This window comes from Cottoperca gobio, chromosome 3 (genome assembly GCF_900634415.1).
Source record: "Cottoperca gobio chromosome 3, fCotGob3.1, whole genome shotgun sequence".
NCBI classification, from domain to species: Eukaryota; Metazoa; Chordata; class Actinopteri; order Perciformes; family Bovichtidae; genus Cottoperca; species Cottoperca gobio.
Genome location: NC_041357.1, coordinates 24,894,273 through 24,910,963, shown reverse-complemented (window position 1 = coordinate 24,910,963; position 16,691 = coordinate 24,894,273). Strand labels below are relative to the sequence as shown.

General features: G+C 39.5%; 3 protein-coding genes across 3 annotated transcripts; 2 read left to right on the top strand and 1 right to left on the bottom strand.

Moving 5' to 3' along the window:
• The first annotated feature begins 274 nt into the window (after positions 1–274).
• On the top strand, positions 275–8,300 carry terfa (telomeric repeat binding factor a). Its single transcript, XM_029457874.1, has 13 exons — positions 275–603; positions 1,542–1,637; positions 1,957–2,093; positions 2,696–2,782; positions 2,962–3,099; positions 3,450–3,577; positions 3,680–4,219; positions 4,671–4,790; positions 5,541–5,660; positions 5,750–5,887; positions 6,180–6,262; positions 6,359–6,405; positions 6,735–8,300. Exons 1-13 carry the CDS (start codon positions 468–470, stop codon positions 6,891–6,893), a joined length of 1,929 nt encoding a protein of 642 aa, XP_029313734.1. The 5' UTR covers positions 275–467; the 3' UTR covers positions 6,894–8,300.
• On the bottom strand, positions 7,177–10,060 carry nip7 (NIP7 nucleolar pre-rRNA processing protein). Its single transcript, XM_029457883.1, has 5 exons — positions 9,724–10,060; positions 9,512–9,598; positions 9,286–9,424; positions 8,586–8,726; positions 7,177–7,599 (listed from the first exon to the last, which is right to left on the bottom strand). The coding sequence occupies exons 1-5, from the start codon at positions 9,777–9,779 to the stop codon at positions 7,480–7,482; spliced, it is 543 nt and encodes a 180-aa protein (XP_029313743.1). The 5' UTR covers positions 9,780–10,060; the 3' UTR covers positions 7,177–7,479.
• Positions 9,838–16,658, top strand: cdc42se2 (CDC42 small effector 2). The gene is made up of 5 exons (XM_029457898.1): positions 9,838–9,988; positions 11,858–12,089; positions 13,094–13,195; positions 13,300–13,378; positions 14,247–16,658. The coding sequence occupies exons 2-4, from the start codon at positions 12,036–12,038 to the stop codon at positions 13,372–13,374; spliced, it is 231 nt and encodes a 76-aa protein (XP_029313758.1). The 5' UTR covers positions 9,838–9,988; positions 11,858–12,035; the 3' UTR covers positions 13,375–13,378; positions 14,247–16,658.
• Positions 16,659–16,691: the final 33 nt, after the last annotated feature.

The following is a 16,691-nucleotide window of genomic DNA, read 5'->3' as shown; positions in this document are numbered from 1 at the left end:
CAGATATGTGTAGTACTATAAAAGTATTTAAACTTAATCACAAATGGGAAATACACAGCCCAAACTCTAACGAAAGTCCCTTCACGTCCAGTAGGTGGCAGTAAGTGTGAGATCTGCCAATGAATTCAGTAAAGAAGAAGGAGGTCTAGTTGCTTATTATTCCCTGTATTTATACTCTCAGGAAACACTCTTTCCAAAGACTTGGTTAAATTTCATCTGCTTCAGTTGGATTAGCAGATCCTGATTAGGCTGGAGTTCAGTTTTAACATTAATCCTAACGTTATTCGAGTATATTCAACGTTTTTGAACGATTACGCTTGTTGTGTCGACACAACTGGGATGAACCGCTGCCTGAAAAGCTAAACTCAGGGTATTTCAAGCTCCTATATCCGCCACGATTTGCCCCGCCTTCGCCGAGGAATCGTTAACTTTAGAGTCCTCTGTTGTTGCTTTGGCATGTTGTGAATATGGCGTCCAAGGGCCAAACTGATGTGGAATCATTTGTCAACCGTTGGATAGTCGACTACTATTCACTACTTGCGTTAGAGCTGTTTAAAAACAAGAAACACGACGATTTCTGTGGAATTATAGCTATACTTGACAGTAAGTAACACACACAGTGTTTCGCTTCTTACCCGCCAAACTACATTAGAGTTGGTTTAGCTAGCTCATCGTGTCCGACCAACTTGCGTCGTTACCGGACTGTTTTATTTGCTGCGTGTCGACTGTTCTTAAATGTCTTGCCCATAGATAACAATTATTGCTGGCCAAGTTGTATTTTTGCATGTGCGTCAACGACAGTAGGTATTATTATCTGGCAGTTAGCATTAGCTCTGCTCCAGAAAGTCACATTTAAAAAAAAAAAAAAAAGCTCCGGTAAATTGCTCCGCGCTGCACTTTAACGGTTGTGGGGAAGCCAACCACACGTATATTTGCTAAACCAACCAGTCCTCATCCTTTTTAAAGTTGTTTCTCCAGCAGAAACATACTGTTTGACACTTCCCATAATGGATACCGTTTGTTTTCGAGTGTGAAAATGGTTTACTATCGCCCCCTAGTAGCCAATTCACGTACTACTTAGCGGAAGAATACGCCGCACTATAATGTACTTGGACAAGTGACAAAAAAGTGATTTTATGATCGGATTTTTTTTGTCAAATTGTGTTTTACCACCCTGTAAGATAAAGCACTCTAAGCATGAGGATTAATTGGTTGGTTTTTGTTTATGTACGCTTTATTACATGACCATCCCCGTTTCAGAGAAAGGGGAAAGGGGAGATTACTGGACTGGGACTTAAATTCATAATCATTAAATGTGTAAATCTGATACTGACAGTATTTATCAATAGCCTATATACTTTTTATTTTATGCATACCTACCATATGTGAGTGAAATGGACAGAATTTATAATTATGTTATAATTTCCCCCAAGTTAACATTACATTTATTAAATAAATAAAGACAACACTGTGGAGTCTGAATTGTTTACTCTATCTGAACATGTTTTTTTGGGCGAGGCTTATTCATCATGTTGTTGCAGGTATCTTGGTCCGTCCTGTGGTCTCCACTGATGTCACCCCAACAAAGATTCGAGTATTGCACTTTCTCACCCGGATAAATGAGGGTGACAATCTTGGTGAGATCAACATTAATGCCTTCATCAAGGCACATATCAGTAGCTTTGTCAACACATGTGTATTGCTGGGGATTTCATTTAGTGGCATCAAGTGTACAACTTTCTCTTTGTACATAGTAGAAAACATTATGATAAGCTCTTTGAAAAAAATGCAGAAGTGTAATATTTACTTCTACCAGTAAATAAGAAATCCTGTTAAAAGTTTGGATTTGTTTGTATTGGATTGGCTCATATTGCAAGATTTTAAATTAAATTAATGAAGTGTATTGTATCGTTGACTCAAACACCACAGTTACTATAGCTTTGTCTTTGCCTACAGACGTTACATTTGAGCCTGACCAGTCAGTAACTCCTCTGGAGTCAGCCTTAATGGTCCTGGAAGATATGAGCCAGGGATGCAGTCTGCCATTGCCACAGCAGGACTTCAAGAATGTATGTGCTTCACTGAAAGAGATGGTAAGTGGGTTTTTGCTATTATTTTTACACAAAAGCATAAAAACACTGGTTGAATCAAAAAAGGGCGGGGCGATATGGCTTAGAAATAATATCTCTAATGTGTGTATATATATATATATATATATATATATATATATATATATATATATATATATATATATATATATATATATATATATATATATATATATATTTTCTCAAAGAAAAATAGTATAACTTTGATTTGACCCTTTCTGGCATCTTCGATTACGGTTTCAGACTTCAACAAGTATAAACTTGCTTTTGCGCTTAATTTCCTAAGCTGTCTCGAGGCTCTTTCCCTGCTTCCCTCCTGATGTTAAAACCTGCCCCATACGCACATTCATGTTCAAATGCTGAGTGTGTCTGTGAGAAGGAGAGAGCTGCAAGAGAAGCAAAACGCGAAAGCAAGTCTAATGCAGGCAGCCTAAAGAAATGTGTTTGCATGCGTGTCCATCTCATCCTGTCCGGTCTAGGATGAATGCATAAGCTCATGCCACCTGACTGCAGAGTAAAGGAATAAACTTGACTTGTTGAGATACTTGCTTTCACAAAGTTTCATTCATTTTTTTTTTTGTCCTAAGATGGTGGGGATGTTAATTAAGAACAAAAAGTTTGACAAAGCAAAAGAAGTGCTGAACAAACACTTCCCTAAACCAATGGTTGGCAAGGTGAGTAAATTAAGTAAAACATACACGTTTCTGTTGCTAGAAAATGTATACATTTTGAAGATGATGCTGAAATGATACATCGTTCAGCCTGTTAATGATTTTGAGCAGTGTTGACTACATGTTTATGTTTGTGTGCATGCCATGTGTGTCACATTACTTAATGTCTGTGTTCTCTGTAGAAAGCTATATTCATGCATCTCATCAATCGGAAGAGTAAAATGCATGAAGTCATCGAGCAAATCGACTTCCAGCGGTTCAAGGATGAAATGCTGGCCTTTTGCCAGAGTCTCTTCAACGACGTTCCCTTTCTCTTCAGGGTATGTTGCTATGTATTAGGCATGAGATATCTTCTTTAGCTTTCTTTATGTTGATGTTGATATTTCGGCTGCCAATGGTCATGAATAATTGAATATTAAAAATTGCATTGCTCTTCAAAGCTGACTTATCAACAGCACAACCTTTCTGATTACAGCAAACGTTTTTCTGAAGCATTTTCAATTGTTAACCAATAACTGGTCCTCCTTCAATAAGAGTTCAATAAGAAAGTCTTGCCTGTAATGATCTACACATTTGTTCAGCCGATTAACAGATACAACAGTGCTGATTTGTTGGTGAAGTAAATGTCTTTAAACTTATTTTGTGTTTTTTGTTTGTGTATGTGTAACAGGCTGCAATGCAGTTTATTGATGAAAGCCGACTCAGAGATCAGGACGACCAGGCAGCTGTACCTGATGAGCAAGACGAAGCAGGCCCGTCCACTTGTCCACAAATAGACACGGTCCAAGTTGTACCATGGTAGGCTCTCGTTCATTTTCAAGACAGCAGGTCTTAGGTTCTTATTCTCTGGCCAAAATAATCTGCTTAACCTTTTTTTCTTGTCTCTATTTTATCTACCAGTAAACGTACAATAATCCAGAGGACCAGACTTGAGGCGGCCTACAAGGCTTTGGGTGCATATTTAGATGAGAAAACATTTGCTCAGCTGGAGGAAGAAATGGAGGAAGAAGAGCAGGCAAGAAAAGAAGATATTCCCCCGCGCCTCCCACCTACTCCTAAAAAGGGCACCAATCAGGACTCCGAGCAGGATGGGCTATTTCAGAGAGACTCAGGCAGCCCCATGGAGGCTTCCCCAGCAGACCCACCACCACAAACAGATGCTGTTTCTGAAACACAGGCGGGTTGGCTCTCAAAGATGCCCTCGGTGCCGAGAAACAGGCAGCCTTACACTGTGGCACGACTTGTTGTCGAGCCGGACAGCCAGGGGAGCTCGCAGTGCACAACAGTCTCACAGGAACTGGAGACTGATGTCAGAACAGAAGAGCCAGCACCGTCAGTGGCTACACCCAATAAAGAAGCAGAGCAGAGCCTATTACCAGAAAACGAGGTGACCATTCCCATACGGAAACACCCCAGACGAGGCAAGAACATTTGCAGCAGGTAAATATATTTTCCTACAAAATGTTTGGCTGTTTTTAAAAATGACTTATAACAAGGTGATCACAGATTACTTCTGCGTCATTTTCACATGACGTTCTGATCAGTATTACAAGTGGTCTTTAATTTCTCACATTTTCTCAAGCTGCTGTCAGGCAGGCAGTAGCTTTTGAGATACTATCACATCAGGGATTGAGGCCTGTTTGAGCATGCTACAATAAATAAGTTGAACAATAAAGGAATTCATAAATATTCATAATATTTGAAAACAGGAATTAAGTCATCCGATCACTTGACTGATATTACCTGGATTTTTCCTTAAAATCAGTACAAATCTGATGATACAAATTTTTACACCTTCCTTGTATAGCACATTTCTTTATGAGCAAACTGCTGTTGGTTCTGTATCGCTCAGTGAGTGTCCGCCACTAAAACAGCTTGTTTTGTCCTGCAGAGCCTCAACTAGTTTTGCAGAGTCGTCAGCAGAGAGTGAGGAGGACACTACTGGCTCTGAGGCCACCAGGGAAATGTGTGTAGGAAAAAGCCATAACCATTCCAAAAGTTCACCTGTCCGGTAAGTTCAAATGTACGGTATCTCCTCACTTAGGACAGATGGTAGTCTAAGGGATGGCATGGCCTCTACTGGCCACTAATTGGTATTTTATTAGCCGTTATCAACCACAGATACCTTTCCTCCAAAACCCCAGATAACTTTTTACAAAGCTGAAGAGGGTTGTCTGCTTTTTCAACTCAAACCTAGTTTAAATTTGGAAACAATTTCCAACCAAAAAGTTCCAGGAATTTTGGAACCAGAGGAATAAAACTCAGGAACTAAACTGGGAACTAGAAGTCTCTTTTGCACATTGCTGTTTGCATTTTCACCACATTAGAAAAATTGTGAAAAGCAAGTATTTGCTCTTTTGTTTATGCCATCTGGACCGTATGATCTAATATTAATAGGTCTAACAGTTTATGGTTAAAGACGGCCTCCAATTTAAGGCGGGCTCTGGGGACATCAAGTAGACATTGGTTATCAGATGGGACAGTTTTTGTTCAAACACACTGTAAGGTAAATTTAAACTAGGTAGCTTAAAGCATCAGTATTGTTGTTAGTTACTTGTGGCTTGTAATTAATTCCACTTTATGTGATCTGGAAGGAAATGTAATCATGTTTACATGTTTGAATGTACACATTGTTTCAGGCTCTTACCCTGGCAGTTGTAAACATAATTGATTTGATAGAAAAAAGCATGATCTTTAGTTTAAAAAAATACAGATTCCTCCTTTCCTGCTGCTTAATTGAGTCTCAACTCTCATCATGCAGAAACTCCAGTTGTTCAAAACAGTTGTCATCAGACAGTGATGAAGACCCAGAGGAGTCGCCGGCTCTCCGCAAAACCCCACCGAGGAATTCTTTTAAACGGGCCAGAATTCTTCTAAGCAAGCAAGTTTAAATACAACGTTCATTTGATGTCACTGAGTTAGTTTATGATTCAATGACTGACATTTTATTAACTTCATGTATTTATGCAGGGTTCCAGATGCCATCTCTATCGCAGATTCTTCATTGGACAGCTCACCCGAACTGTTCCCTCGTCCCCCTGTCCCTCAAACGAGCTCCACACCTCACAAGGACTCTCCTCGGGACAAAGGTCATTCCGGTTCCAAATGGTAACTAAATATTACACCACCGTCTCAAGCTAAGAATAGATTGAATCACCTGTTGTGGATAAATTCTGGCATAACATGTAAAAATTAATCGTATTTTAATCTTCACTGGAGGATCATTCAGTATGCGTTTGAATCGAACTGCAAAAAACTTTATTTACTCATTTTAAAGTTAACGACAAAACGGACCAAAAGTTAATTAACGGCTCTAAAAAGAAAATGTTGTTTTTCACAGCCGTTAATAAATGACCTGAGGATGTCAAACGTGAAAAGAATTCTCTGCTTTTGTTTACAGGAAAAAGCTGTACAATACTGCAAAGGAGAGTAAGGATACATGGAGCGATGAAGAGTCTTATTTTGGCGCCAGAAAGAGTACTGGTAATATTTCAGCAAATATCTGCTTGTGTAATCCTGTGTAAATAATTTTTAAAAATCTTGTTCATGCAGTAATTTATCTTTTCGTTTTTCACAAAGCATCGCATAATGAGAGCACCAATTCAAATTCAGGCAACAGAAAGAGGGTAAGTGTAACAAGACTTGTCTGAATACTCATAAATCACAAATGAAGTAACAAATCTGCTGTGGTTCATTTATGAGCTGGTGGGAAGTCTTGAGAATCGGTGACATTCACAAGGTATATCGTAGGAATAGCTAACATGAAAGACAATCCTTCAGAAAATGTATGTTTTTAAAAAGGATAAAATGATTTGCTGCCAGCCTGAAACTTTTAGATATCTGATTGTTCCGGCAGCTCATGAAAGCACCACACACACACACACACTTGGTTGCAATTCCATGCAACAACTGACAAGAATGAAACCAAGCTGAGTAACTTCATGATGTGTTGCAGAAGTGGAGTGACAGAGAGACACAGAAGCTGAAAGAAGGGGTCGAAAAATTTGGAGAGGGCAACTGGAGTAAGATAAAGGCGTATTACTCCTTCAGCGATCGAACAAATGTCAACCTGAAGGACCGATGGAGAACAATGAAGAAATTAAAGATAGTTTAGTAGGTCAGGACACGATCTAATGGATGGAGAACATTTACCCTTTTACCTTTTTCCACAATGTTATTTTGGTTCCTAAAATGGAAATATTTTTCAGAGGGGTACGAGTATTTCCTCTCTTTCTGTTAGTATTAAATCATGTTTGACGATATATTACAAAATTTTAATTCATAAGCCTCAATTCTCAGCTTCTAGTCCAATAAATGTGACGGGTTGTTGTTGAAAAAAACAAATGGTGTGATATGCATTATCACTGCAGCCCTTTATATCGTGGCAAGCTCACAAATACAAAGATGTTTGATTTATTTGAAAGATTACATTTACAAAAACGGACAAGCATTCCCCCTTTCATTTTTGATCAGGTCGCATCAGCTCTGTTACTAGGGAATCCTGTAGCTGGCAGATTAGCAGTATCCAAAGGCGAGTCAGGTTCTTTTTCCAATATGGCCGATTTCAAACCTCTGGCTCTTTAGATCCAACCACTTCTGTTAAGAAAACAGCTGCTCTGGGTGGGAAAGGATGTGAATGTTACTGGGAATTAAATGGGTTAAGAAAAGGGGCATTTGACAGTTCAGCTGTTGATGCATCTTTATGTTAATGTATCTTCATTCCTGATGAACTCTCCTACGTCGGCCTGGTGGAACACGACAATGGACATGGGATCCACTCGTCGACACTCCTGGGTAGTCTTGGCTGCCACTCCAAAACCCTACGAAATAAGATGCATAATTGTTTCAGAAATCCCTTCTGAATAAGATGTGTGGATACATTCGAATCAGCAATAATGCATTGTGAAGAAATGAAACTGCATCTCAGTGCAGCGTATGCTCTTATGTGAACAATGATTACCATCCCACGTGCGGCTTCAACATAAGCCCTGATCAGTGCACTGAGGGGCAAATGTTAACTTATGTTTATTTTATTTGATATGGACAGTAGAATTATAATGAATAATGTATCTACAAGAAAAGGATGCACTGAAGTGTTTGTAGCGAAACACTAATTTACAACACTTGTCCAAAGAGTCTTCCAACATGATTCGATTAACCAGAATGCCAAACTATTCATGAGACGGGACTCAAAGTTGTCCCGTACTAATTAATAATAATTTTGCCGGTTTCCGATTATCAGAAAAGCTAACGAGGTTATCCACGATTTCAATACTTTTGGGGTGAAAATAGATATGAGGTTTTGTTTTTATTTTGTCCTTAAATCTTCGTGTTTCTTTTTGTTTGCTTGTTAATGTATTACAGGGCAGACACTTTACATCTGAATCTTTCATGTTTTTGCCCACTTTAATTTTAGCAACAGCAGACTCTGAGTATAAAGTGGGTAGGTTAGTCTAATGCATTAATACTTAATGTTGCCTATGATTCTCTGTTTTGTAAATAAAAAAATTAAATCACCTGATTTTCATAATTATTTTGGAACAAAATGATTTTAAAAAATAACCTTTGTTTGCTTTTATCAGGAAACCGTATTGATGTTTATTTATATATCTAAGTCATTAGTGTGATCCAATATGGGTCCACCTCGAAGGCCTGTTTCCTGAATGATTGATCAAACAATGTCCTCACAATCTTTTACTGTACAGCTAACATGTAGGAATGTTTAAATCAAATATGGGGGAGGTCAGGCAGTGATGGATTTGACTGAATGACCTATAAACAACACAGCATCAGTGACAAAACTTACCAGGGGCACATCCGTCATAGAGTAGACCACTACTCCCTGATACTGCATGGTGTTCTCAGTGATTCTTCCAAGCCCAGATTTTAGCACATGGTTTCCATAGAGGAAAGACTGTTCTGCTCCAGGTTTCACCCACACCTTGAACTAAAGGAAAACATTGTTTTACATTTAAATGTCTGGAAAAAGCCAGTAATAAGGTCAAAAGGTTATAGTCTCATATCGATCACAGGCCACTGAATTTAATCAAATATATTATGGCAGACTTTTTAATATTGTATTATGATGAAACTTGTGATTTACACCCCTACTACCAATTTAACAGAGTGGCAAGTGGCATACCATATGCATGTATCAATAAAGATCTTTGCGTACAGGTGGACAGTGGCATTTAAAAAGTGACAAGGCGCTTACAAGTGTCATGCAAGTAGAATAACAGTGGAAAACCACAAATAAATGGCATCAGGGTGGCCTGCCTTTAGCTACTTCTGATCGGTGTCACTCAATGCTTTTCCTGTAAGCTTTTCAGAGACTTCATTTGACAGCAATTCAAATTGAGGCTCTACTGAAAAGGATGCCTCACTTTCTCCATCTCCTCACTGCATCTCTTACTCCAACCCTCCATTGGTCAGAGCTAAGGAGAGAGGCGGGGATGCAAATGATGGCAGCAAAGATACAAATAAGAAAATTCAGCACCCATAGTCACCTTTGCATAGGGCGCCAGGAAATCCAGAGCTGTGATGTGCAGGCGGAATTTAATGGTCTTTGTGAACTTTCCAAAACATGTTCCCACTGACACGAGCTTGTCCCGGGAAATGTGTGTGGCCAACTTAAGAATTTTCTCACTGTGGACAGAAAACGAGGGTACATGACTTTCTGATTGACTTTGATGATATATACCAGAACATGCGTGTTAATGTATCCTGTATTACCTCATGTAGTACACACGGTCATTGTGTAACCTGAAACAGTAGGAACCGTCAGGTCGGTCCACTAGAATCTTTATGTTTTCACCGATGCTGTTTTGGGAGAAAAGACATGGCTTACTCAAACACGCAGGCTAACAAGGATGCTACCATTTCTGGTATCATTTGAGTCTTATATATATAATAAGCAAGCAAACATGTCCTCTACGTGCACTTACTATTTCGACAACTTCTCAAACATCGTTTTTGTCTCTTCGTCTGTTAGTGGCCTCATATTGAATATTTAAAAAGCGACCTTTATCCGCTAGCAGTTGTATCTCCCGTGAGAAGAGCGTGGAAACGTGGGTAAGAAGTAAGTACGGAAGCCGTCACACTTTACGGCGGAAGTCGGTTGACGTAATCAGGGAGGTAGTTCCTGGTTGTTTTTTCCTTTAGCTTTCAGTCGATCGTACGCTTTTACTCCGGCAAACCGGTCGCCATCTGGTAAGTTTATTCACTTAAAATGATAATAATTACTGCTAATGTGTTTATTATACAGCTGGTATACAATTACGTAAACATTAATTTGATTTACATTCCGTTTTTGTTGAACATTGAAGTCACACCTTCGAAAACGGCTTCAGTTAGCCTGGTTAGCTAGCTGTCAGTGGAAAAAAACACGAACCTGCTGCTATTGGCGAGCTAACTGTGTTAGCAGCTGATAATGCTAACGCTGGTTAGCTGCAGGCAACGACCCCTTATTCTAAAGCAATTCAATTTTAAATTAAATCTGAAACAGTGGGGTGTCATCGGTCAATACCTTGAATCTAGTCCGGTTGTGATTTTTACCTCGGACCCGCCGAAATGAGTGGAGAGTCTTTGCCGCAGAGCTGCGAAGTTAAATAACGTTCATTTGTTTGTAAATACCGATTACGTTAGTGTGATCTTAAATCACAGGATGAGTAACTGATCCGTTAAGGTTTTCCACAGTCATTACGTCAACATTAAGCTCCTCTGCACCTGGCAGCAGATACAATGATTCACCTGCAATGTATTGCACAGTAACAGTTCAATGTCAGCGATGTGTAATGTCAGCCAAATGTACAAATAAGGAAATCCACTTTGTCAGCGAGCTCTTTGCATTTGGCAGATCATTTGATCCCTCTGTCGGACAGCGATGACTGCTGAAATAAATGCATGACTCTGTTTTTCACATGCTGCCAAGTAAAGTTATACACAGCAAAACTGTTGTATTCACTGACATGACACTCCTCCAAACATCTGATCCTGTTGTCATAAGTAAACATTTGAAATGGCTCATTACAAATAACTTTAATGTTTTGTTCTTGATAAACTAAGTACTACAGTTTGGGGCTGCCTTAGAATTAAAGCTGTAACGATTAATGGATCAGTTGTCAACTATTAAATTAACTATTTTGATAATCGATTAATCGGTTTAAGTACATTTTTAAGAAAAGTAACAATTCACAAGATTCTCTGATTCCAGCTTAGTGAATGTGTTCTGGTTTCTTTACTCTAAAACAAGACATTAGAAGATGTCCTCTTGGGCTTTGTGGAACATTTCCTCCATTTATAGACCTAACAACTAATTTATTAATCCAGAAAATAATCTGCAAAGTGATCGACAATGAAGTGAATCGTTATTGTCTGTTCCAGCCCTACTTAAAGTTCAATTGAATCTTGTTTCTTCAGAGTTGCCCTCTGCATCTTAAGACACAAGTGTCATCCTGAGTTTGGAGATCCTGTATTCCTAAAAGCAATTGTTTCTCTCCGATGATCAAGGATGTAGCTATGCAACATAAAATGTTAAGTAGTAACAGCATAGGCGTTTCCACTCATCTGGTCAGATTATGCTCCAAATCTTTCTTTTCTACATTTTCTTGGCTGTCCCGTTGATGGAAGCCTCTAGGTATGAATTAAAAGGGATACTTTACCATGGCTGCAGTGCTAATAACAGCACCATGAACACTGAAGCATAGGCTGTTCTGTGGCTAGGAAAGCCCACGGTTATAATTATACTTTGTTGTTTACCGTATGAGATGACGTATCTCAAATTAAGGAAGTGACACACTAGGCACAACACTAGCTACTAAATCAACCGGCATCAACCAAACAATACTACTTTCCACTATTGTTATTAGGTCGTAGACAAAGACTTTTACTCAGAAAGATTAGACCTGTGCCTAACAAGAAAGTGCCCACAAGTTGCTAATACAAATCTAGAATTGCTTGACAGGACCAACAAAAGTGTAGGAATTATGCCTTGACCATAGTGACTAATATTTCCTAGTATGTTGGCATTCAATGGAATAAAAAAACGTTAATTTTTGTACACCTTTCCCCTGTTGACAGGAGTGTGTTGGGAGAACAGTTCTTGTGCCAACGGTTTCCCCAAGAGAGACCAGTGGTCTGTCTGTCACCAGTTTCCGGCGTGTGTTTGTGGCTCTGGTAACACTGAACAGGAAGACAGACGCAGAGAGACGTCTGAACTGAGAGAGGAAACTGCTGCGGCTTCTTCGTCAGCCTCAGAATGACTGAGTTCTGGGTTTGTTTCAGCTGCTGCATTGCAGAGCAGCCACAACCCGTGAGTATGAGATCAACGTGGAAGACAAATTGCTTTACTCAATTTTTAATGTCGTGGCCTTGTGGGAAATCGGTATGAGATGCGTTTTCTATATAATATAGGTTAATAAATAGAGCAGTAGAGCGGCCCATCCATACCAATCAATCTGTGAAAAGAGTCAATACGAACCAAACTCGGATAAACTTCCGTAGAAACATTGTGGTTGTGTCGTGCCTGGAATAAATATTACATCTTCTTTTTCATAAGAAAGAGGTAGGGCCTCCAGCTCGCCACTTCCCGCTGTCTGACACTCAATAAGGGATATTGTTGTGACAGCCAGTCTGCTCACAGATAACATAACAGGAATCATGAATGTCGACCTCTGTCTCCGTTTAACATTCACAGCGCAGGTTCACAAGTTTGAGAATGTGTACAGGAGAGGAGCGAGCGGGCTTTACGGCTTCTCCAATATCCCTTATTAGTAATATTACAGGGAACACATTTCGGATGGTAAGACTTAGGGACGCACCGACAGTTTTAGTCGACTGATGCCGTGTTCGGTGCGGTACTCTACTGGCTCTGCTCGACTGGACTCACGTTTGGTACCAGATGCTTCTTCTCTATTTCTTCTCTGCTTCTTAGTATCACCTGAGCTTATGTAGAACCTCGACCTAGCTTGTTCTGAAAAGTACCAGCCACAACTTTTCCTAATGGGAAAAGCAAAAGAGAGCGAGTTGAGTAGAGCCGTGCCGTGCCGTATCATGCAGCACATGATTCATTTAGTCATTTAGTCATTTCTTTTTGCTTTTTCATGCTGAATGACTTGTTTCCAAGAAACGTATGAGCACATCTCTGGTAAACACAAGATTTAAAGTGGTGCCTTTGCATGATTCTGTCTGTCGATTAAATCAACTGTGCTAATCCATTTCGAGTGTTAGTCTACTAAGAATGTCTTAAGTCGAGGACAGCCCGAGTGAGATTAGTGATCTCTGGTTAAAAGGTTTGTTTACGGTGCTTGTTTTCAGAAACGGCGGCGACGGATCGATCGCTCCATGATCGGGGAGCCAACTAACTTTGTTCACACCACACACGTAGGCTCGGGGGACATGGGCCTGGGATTGTCATCAGTAAGTTTTTCCTCATCTTTACCGAACATTCATCCAACACCAAGTGAAGCAAACAGACATTTTCAGTCGACTAACTCTGAACATTTACTCCTTGATGTTTGCAGGTGGACCTTGTTCAGGCCCAGATGAAATCTAAAGGGGGCTACATGCATGGAGGGTCTGAAGGTTCTCAGTTGTAACAAGGTGAGAGATTCTTTACTTAGTGGAACTGGTATTCAGCCACATCACTACCCTAAAGCCATATCAGCCAAGCATAGACTCCTTATGTTACGCATATAGCTCTTTGTGATTACTGACAGATCAAGTTTGAGTTTTGGGAAAATGTAATTAACTACAGACTTTACAATATAAGCATGTTCAAGGTTCAGTAGATCCTCTCCCTTCCGTTTGTGAATCCCGGTCACACAAGTGTTTAAATAAATATATAGATTTAGCTTTAACACTTTTTTATTCACGAGAAAGACACTAATACTGAAATTTGAAGACTTCCTCGTTAACGTCCTGCAACTAAAAGTCCCTAACGTGACTCGACCCGTGCTTTTTAATGGCAAATCATGCTTACACACAACAGCAAGCTTGTCTTATGTGGCTTTGAAAGGAAACTGGTGAAATGCCTCACAGCACATTTTTGTATTTGACTTTTGTAGTCATTAAGGGAATTCAGCCGTCCCTCCACGAAGGAATGAAGATCCTTGTTCCTCTTGATTAGCCATTTTCCTTGTGACAGTGAGACAGCAAAAGTATTTATTTTTTTCTTCCCCATTTGTAAGTTGTTGTTTCTTTTCTACACCGGTCTGATTTGGACAGCGGCATTCCTTTCTGCAGGCCTCAGGCAACTGCTAGTTTTGCACCCTGCTTTGCTTTTTAACTCCCACTGGATGTTGCCATGGTCACCTTTTTTATTTTTATATTTTTGGCCTGTTCATTCTCAAAAAGTGAATTCCTTCCAAAACAACAGGCTCCGATTCACTGGTCGATTTTTGAACGCACATCCCACCTGTCGGTAGCATTTGAGATCCTAACATTTGTTCCACTTGTTTCCCCTTCGCAGCCCTTCACAGTCTTGTGGAAACTACTGTTGTTGATATGAGGAAGCATTTTCAAAAAGCAGTTCTGTCTGTAACGGACGCAGGACCAAAAGATGAAACTACTGCTTTTTCCATAATGTTGTATATATTTTTATTTTCCATTCCTTTTTTTTTTTTTTTATGAAAGCACTGCTATCCATTTGCTGCCATACTGTTGCACTGTAAAGAGTAACTGTTAAGAATACATAAGAGGGTTTAGAAAGCTCATAATCTCAGTCAGACGTATGCTTGTGTGTATGCATGAGGAAAATATTTTCACAAATATTTGCTGTTGTAGCCCATTTGGATGCCTGTATTTATTATCTGATTTGTAAACGAACCTCATGGTGGCTGGGCCACGCTGGAGATTTGGGACATTCAGTTTCCTTCTTTATTCTCAGAGGTTTATCAAAGGACAGGTAGAGGTAGCAAGGCAAAAAGCGATATATATGTTCATTTGTCTTTTTATTCTGAGAAACACTCATGATTTTCTGAGTTGCTTTCAGGGTTGAAGATCGCTGTCTTGTAATAAACTTGAAATGAGTAGAGTACACTGGATCATACATTGTACACTCACACTTGCTTAGGAATTTCGCATTAATTTCAACTGTTTTTTTTTTTTATACTCATTTAGATTGAAGCATATAGAATTTTAATAAACTATGAACTTCATATAATCTGCCTTCTGAAGTCATGTTCGTTATTTGTTTTTACTGGTGTCGTTTGGCAGCTTGATGCTGCAAATACTAAGCTTAGCGGTTCCAAGAGGATTCATATTTTTCTATGTATTTTCTTCTTTTCGAGGCTTGTGTACCAACAGTAGACCAAGAATTAAACTTGGAAGTAACCAAATCGCACTGCAAAACACGGCCACAAATGTGGGTCAGGTTTGATACAGTTAGCAGTATTCTCCAACCTGTAATCTACCTACTTATGTCCATTTTCTTTTTGGTTCATTGTAACCCCCTCCCCCCCCCCCGCACACACAGTTTGTGTTACACACTGTGTCCTGTCATGACATCTTATATTTCTCTTGACATAAAATAATCTTTCTGTAATTATCTTGTCCCTCCAGAGGTCCTAATAGTTTCACGTTTGAATCTGCTGACAGATGCACCTGAAAGGCATTCAACCTAATGCGACCCACCTTTGTAGCAGTGTGTGTGTGTGTGTGTGTGTGTGAGGAAGTTGCTTCAGTTTTAAAAGATGTTTTCATGTGATGTTAAAATGATTTTGTTCGAAAGCATTTAAAATGACAAAAGTCACTTCTCCTTTCTGAAGGAGAGGGGACTTTCTATAAGGGGTTCCTCTCTTAGGGGAAAGTAAATGAGTGCAGCTCTTATTGCCTGATTACGCTGGCTGTCAGCTGTGTTAGTAATCAGAGTTAATATCCTCACTTTTTATTGAACGGCTGGTACAGTTTTCCTTCAGTATTGTCATGTGTAGTCCAAATTTCTAAAAAAAGAAAACCCCAGGCTCCATTGGGAAATACCTTGATGAAATCTTTGCAAATGGTGACGGAGCGGCTGCAGTAAGAATATTAAATGCGCGGCCCCTCCGACTGCTCATCACTACTTACTGTCATTCTAAATGAAAAGGTCAAAGGTGGCGAGCAAACCAGCAGGCCTGGATCCATTAATACGTGTGATTATTTGTCCTCCGTGTACATCGTATGATTGACTAACAACAGAATGTGTTGTATTAAGTAAGTCGGGCAAAAGTCTTTGTAAATTGGTGTTAAATGGGTGCTATTGTCATACTATTTATGATAAAATAATGAAATATTTGGTGTTGGTACCAGGCAGCACGAATGACCTGATAGCTATAGTCACATTTGTAATATCATTTACAGCCTTAAAACTGCTGGTGACCACTCGCCCAGCGCAGATTGAATAATGTGATTCATCGGGCTCGATTATTGTCGCATAAGCGCATCTGTTCCTCTTTAAATGTGTCTGTACTAATTCCTATGTGAAAAGAGATCCACACATGTGTAGACTAGTTTGTGTTTTTCCAGCTCCGTGCTGAACGCTGTAGTGTGTGAAGACACGCTGGGATTGCAGTATATCATGTGACCAACAGGCTGTGCTGGCGGACTGGTTGAATGTGACTTAAAAAAATTGTTTCCTTTTGGGATTCCTGTCATTGGACTTCTTTTATGATGATACTGTAAATATGTAACATGAAAGTAATGGATCCATGGTCTATATGTATTCAGGGTCACACATATTTTAGGTTATTTTTCTGTACAACAATACTGGGAAGGCAGAGAAGTTGGACCAATGTTTTTTTGTTGTCGTTTTCTTTCTCACTTTAAGGGAAGCTCATCTGTCTTTTTTCTGCATTTTTCAGAATAAACAATGAGAAATAAATGTTAAATGTTGATGTTTAACCAACTGTGTGTCGAATGTTTTCACTTCAGGCCCAAA